This window comes from Helicoverpa zea, chromosome 10, assembly GCF_022581195.2.
Source record: "Helicoverpa zea isolate HzStark_Cry1AcR chromosome 10, ilHelZeax1.1, whole genome shotgun sequence".
Lineage (NCBI taxonomy): Eukaryota > Metazoa > Arthropoda > Insecta > Lepidoptera > Noctuidae > Helicoverpa > Helicoverpa zea.
The window spans coordinates 4,406,145-4,412,194 of NC_061461.1; the positions used below are offsets into that span (position 1 = coordinate 4,406,145).

Here is a 6,050-nt window from a genome sequence, read left to right on the forward strand (position 1 = left end):
CATAGATAGAGGTTTTAAGGAACGTTCGAACTCGCTACTGTGACGTCATTCTGACAAGCTGAGCTAGATAAAAAGAGTTGTTGAAAATGCGTCATAACCCAGGTAGGTCCCGATTAGTAGAACAAAAGCAAATTGTAAGAAGTGATAATGGATTTGTATTGCATTATCAGCGATCATGTGAAAGTATGCACGTAGTTCTCAGGTGATAAGGAGTGATAAATATCGAAGGTATCTTGCATATCTTATGTATTGGAATATCTCTGAGATTAGATATAGGTAATTTTTGTTGTAGGTACTGTTTATTTCAGGTTATCATTTGGATTAAAAGTAACAAGCAATTAAACGTTATTTATATTGAGCAAGCATAAAACATATTATTTATCGCATTACTTCCTTTTGTTGTAGATATTATGTACCTATGTAGTTTTGAAATAAACTGTAAGAAAAAATATATTTTTCAGACGTACAAAGTTTTAATATACCTATGTATCGTGTAATAAAAGCAAATAAATATTTTTTATTCCGCACGCTTTTCAATTGGAACTCTATTGAAATTTTATGATTAGACAAAACAAACAAAGTAAGCACCGCCATGTTTATAAAAGCTCGCAAAGCGCGCTTCTGTTCATGCCAATCTTGCGGCGAGCAACTTGTTGCCGTTGTGAACTTTTTAACAGACGGAGACGCACGTATCGGACGTCTCTGTCGGGGGAGGAGCAACCGTGCGCGGGGAGCGTGCCGCCGCCGGCCGGTCGCTCAACTTGCCTGCGCTACACTCAGTTGCTTCTCACGAGTCTTCGAGAGAGGCGCTTGCTGCACCTCAGCTCGCCAACTCGTGCCGTTATGTGTCGTACTTCGAAACAAGTTTGACGGGAAATTCGTGAAGTTTTCCGAGCGCGTCCGGACTAACGTAGCGATGTGCGCGATAATATCAACTCAAACGGTGACAATTTAAATAAAGTGACAGTTTAAAGTGAGTTATTCGAGATGTTATCGATGGGATTATTGGCTGTGTGGTATGCCGCTTGGAGTTGGGTATACTTGGGTGCCGATGCAGCGTCACTCACGAGCCGCGTCGCGGAGGCGCCTCAGGAGTGTGAATGGCAGCGAGTGTCGGGCGATGCTAGTGAATCCACTCGCGTCCAGCTGGCGTGCTCGCTACGTACGGCAGCCGGCGCAACAGACCTACTGGCCGGTCTAAGCTCGTCGCAGGCTCAGCGCATCACTGTCCTAGACCTACATTGCACAGATGTTCTCTTTTTTGAGAGCTCTCTTGATTTTGGAAGAAGAAAAGAAGAAGGAACACAACTCTTATCCCGGTTTCATAACCTTAAAGAACTGAGGATAGAGTCTTGTAAGATTCGCTATGTTCCCTCTGCAGTACTATCACCGCTTAGTGGATTAAGAAGCTTGTCTATTAGAACTCACAACACAGATTGGTCAGCGATGTCTATGGAATTTCATAGAGACACATTCCGGGGTCTCACTGATTTGCGAAGCTTGGATTTGGGCGATAACAATATTTGGAACCTACCACCTGAGATATTCTGTCTTTTGTACAATTTGAAAGAGTTGAATATAACACAAAATAGATTACAAGACATATCAAATCTAGGATTTTCCGACTGGGGCAATGGACCAACTGCTCCTGGTAAATCGTGCAACACTGTGTTGGAGACACTGGATATGTCCTATAATGAAATAAGGGCTTTACCTGACAACGGATTATCAAGTTTACGCGCGCTTCAAAAGTTATTCTTACAAAACAATAGAATATCTGCTGTAGCGGACAGAGCTTTTGTAGGCTTGAGTGATTTGCAAATTCTGAATTTGTCAACAAATGCTTTGACAGCCTTACCACCTGAAATGTTCCAGTCGTCAAGAGATATCAAACAAATATATTTGAATAATAACTCGTTAAGCGTACTTGCTCCCGGATTGTTGGAAGGATTGGACCAACTTCAAATTTTGGATTTGTCGGTGAATGAATTAACAAGTGAATGGGTAAATAGAGACACATTTTCGGGACTAGTCCGTTTGATTGTTCTGAACTTGTCACATAACAGAATCACAAAAATAGATGCACTGCTGTTTCAAGATCTAAACAATCTTCAGTTTTTAAGCTTAGAGCATAACAACATCGCACGTGTAGCGGATGGGGCATTTTCTAATTTGAAGAACCTTCACTCGCTTTCTCTGGCTCATAATAACATATTAGAAGTTGACAGTGGACATTTCTCAAACCTTTATGTACTGAATCAGCTGTTCCTCGATGGTAACAGGATAACAAAGGTCGATTTACGGTCTTTTGAGAATATAACGAAACTTCACGACTTGGGACTGAGTGGAAACCAGTTATCAGAAGTACCGGAGGCTATAAAAACATTGAGATTTCTGACTTCCTTGGACTTGGGCATGAACAGGATAACAAAAGTTTCAACGTCACAGTTCGAAGGATTAGATGATTTGTATGGCTTACGACTTGTTGGAAATAAGATAGAAAAAATATCGAAGGATACATTTGCTGCCTTACCTTCAATGCAAATATTGAACTTAGCTTCAAACAACATAGATCAAATAGACGACGGAGCTTTTGCTTCAAACCAACAGTTAAAAGCAATCGGACTGGACGGTAACAAACTAGTGGACTTGAAAGGCATATTTACTAACACCCAACCGCTTGTTTGGTTGAACGTGTCTAACAACGAGTTACTTTGGTTTGATTACAGCCATATTCCTACTAATCTGGAATGGCTGGATATGCACGAGAATAAAATTGAAAAGCTTGAAGATACATACGGACTCAAAGAATCATGTTCAGTAAAAATGTTGGATATTAGTTACAACAAGCTACGAAGCATCGATGAGTTCTCTTTCCCAAGCAGTATAGAGACAGTTGTTTTAAACAACAATAACATTGACAAAATAAGCCCTGGAACATTTTTACAAAAGTATAATCTGAATAAAGTTATGTTGTATGCAAACAAAATAAGAACATTGGAGCTCGGTGCCTTTGCGATATCGTCTGTTCCAGATGACAAAGATTTACCAGAGTTTTATATTAGCGAAAATCCGTTTGAGTGCGACTGCACAATGGAATGGCTGCAGACAATTAACCAATTAAGTGACCTCAGGCAGCGCCCCAGAGTAATGGATTTAGAAAGTGTAAGGTGCTCTTTAACCCATTCACGAACCAGATCGGATATGCTATTGCTTGAAGTAAAATCTTCTGAATTTCTGTGCGAGTACGAGTCACATTGTTTCGCGGTGTGCCATTGTTGTGACTTTGACGCCTGTGATTGTAAGATGACTTGTCCAGATAAATGCTCGTGTTATCATGATCAAACTTGGACTACTACTAACGTAGTCGATTGTTCGAACGCTGGCTACGATCACGTGCCGGACAGAATACCGATGGACGCGACCGAAATATACTTAGATGGAAATGACTTGAAAGAGTTAGGGAATCACGTTTTCATTGGCAAGAAAAAGTTGCAAGTCTTGTATCTCAATAACAGCAATATAAATACAATACAAAATAGAACATTTAACGGTATTGAATCATTGAGAATTCTTCATTTGGAGAACAATAAATTGGAGGTATTGAGAAATACACAATTCACGAGATTACCAAATTTGAACGAGCTTTATCTCAGTGACAACAAGATCAAGGTTATAGAAAATGATACGTTTAATTACCTGCCTTCACTGGAATACTTAGGCCTAGACAATAACGGGTACGTTGATTACATGCCGTGGAGAGTCATTACAGACAGCGATCCCCGCACCCGCGTCTCAGTAGATGGGAATAACTGGATTTGCGATTGTAAAGACGTCAACCAGCTGAATCAGTGGCTACTAAAAAAGTCAAAAGACACGGAGAGTATGATGTGCTACTTTGCCCATGGTCAAGCCATGAATAAAACCATTGCAACGGTAGCAAAGGAATGTAAAACAGAAACGACTACCGAAGAGACTGGCACCGAAACATTGAAACGATTATTCATTGAATCGCATGACGGTGTCGAAAATTACATTCCATATATCGCTGCGGTACTGATAATAGCAATTATTCTCTTACTAATGTGTGCTTTGCTCTTCATGTTCCGGGAAGATTTTAAATTATGGATGCATTCAAGATACGGTGTAAGAGTATTCAGTTCGACTCCGAAAGATATGAACGATAACAAAAATAAACGATTTGATGCTTTTTTTGTGTACAATCCACGAGACGAAGACTTCGTGACTCGCGCCGTGAGTTCCGAACTCGAAAATATGGGACATACGTTGTGTTTACAACACAGAGACTTGCCGTTGGTTGAAAGACGTTCTGGTGACAGTTTAGTGAGTGCCTCAGAAAGTTCAAAAAGACTCGTTATAGTGCTATCAATAACATTCTTGCAGCAAGAATGGTACGCGGCGGAATCGAACGCGGCTATTCAAAGTGCAATCAATTCAGTGAATGTTAGACATAGACGTCAAAAGATAATATTCCTGGTGACGACGGACTTGAGTGCTATAAACATTGACCCAGACTTAAAAGTGTTACTCAAAACATGTACAGTGATCGTGTGGGGCGAGAGAAATTGTTGGGAAAAGCTAAATTTTCGGTTACCGGATGTGGACGTGACTCTTCCAAATCGGACGCTTCATAATGCGAATAATATGAAAAGTGGTAACAGGGAAGCGTTTGGTCGTCATGGGAACTTGAGGTATACTGCGCCGCCAACTTCTCACGATCCTTGGTATAAGTATGGTATGAATCCGCCTGGTTTGATGATGTCGAGTCCGATGCACTCGACAAGCGCGAGCGCAGAGGTGTCCGCGCGCAGTACGGAGGACGAAACGTGTTCGGTTGCAAGTAGCGAAGGTCGGCCGGACGATCGGTTACCGCACCACCACAGTTACGTCTCCATCGATAATCATCAGTGCGAGGAACGACCTCTAAGGCCAGCACAACAAATTCCCATGTCGAGCACAACGCATCCTAGAAAGACTTATTTTGTATAGAACGATCATTGTGATTTAAAATGTATCTGTAAATAGAATAAAATTGTATAAACATATTATAAATTAACTGGCATATGTACTGGACGCAAATTGTGTTTGTAAGCTTATCTTTGTTGGTGCTGTAATATTAAAATTGAATTATGTAACAGTAATCAGTCTTTTATGCCAGACTTGAAAACTTTTTTTATTGTACTGTAAGTACTATTGAGTATTGATGACTGTAATGAATTCTGAACATATTTGTAGTGTCTTTTGTACCTGTTTGAATAGCATTCACTGTCCACTTGTGTATTTGAGTTCTTTTTAGATAAATGAAATAAAATCAATACATTCCTTTTTGCATAGGTTGTAATGTAAACGAGTAATAATGTATCTTACACACACTGGTACTTTAAGGTTCCTGATTAATTTTAAGGCCTGACATGAGTATTTGTGATAATGTTAGGTACTTATATTGAGTATATCATGTGAAGTGAGAACTGTGTGAAATATGTACTGTAAATATAACTATGTAAGTAAAAGGTATTGCAGAACTGAAATGTACCCTAGTCAATTGTAAATAGCTTAATTGTAAGAAGTATACGTAAGTAAATAATTTTGTGATGTAATTTTTAGCTAGGATATGAAATTTTTTCGTATTTATTACGCTTCCAAACGCAGAGTATGAATAAAATAATATTTTTATCTACTATTTTTGTCTTTATGTTTCTTACAACCCTAAACTACACTTGACACATACACACAAATATAGCTCGTATTATCAAATGCAAAGAGACCATTTTTACAGTGGCTCTTTTATAGAGAAAAAGCTGAAGGCAAGTCCAAAGGCGACCATCTGTCAAAGACGTCAATGAATTGTACAAACCATATATTTAACGTGTTACCCATATAAATATGGAGCTACGTACACTTCACAAGTTTGTAGACAGATGGGACACTCTAAAGTTCAGAAATATATCGAACTATTTGCCTAACTTATACACATTATCTAAAAGACCAGTCTCGTTTTCAAGAACCTTTATTGATACCGTTTTGCTCAC

General features: G+C 39.3%; 1 protein-coding gene across 1 annotated transcript; it reads left to right on the forward strand.

Annotated features, from left to right (window-relative positions):
• Positions 1-795: 795 nt before the first annotated feature.
• Positions 796-5,701, forward strand: LOC124633960 (toll-like receptor 6). Its single transcript, XM_047169345.1, has one exon. It carries the CDS (start codon positions 988-990, stop codon positions 5,008-5,010), a length of 4,023 nt encoding a protein of 1,340 aa, XP_047025301.1. The 5' UTR covers positions 796-987; the 3' UTR covers positions 5,011-5,701.
• The last annotated feature ends 349 nt before the right edge of the window (positions 5,702-6,050 follow it).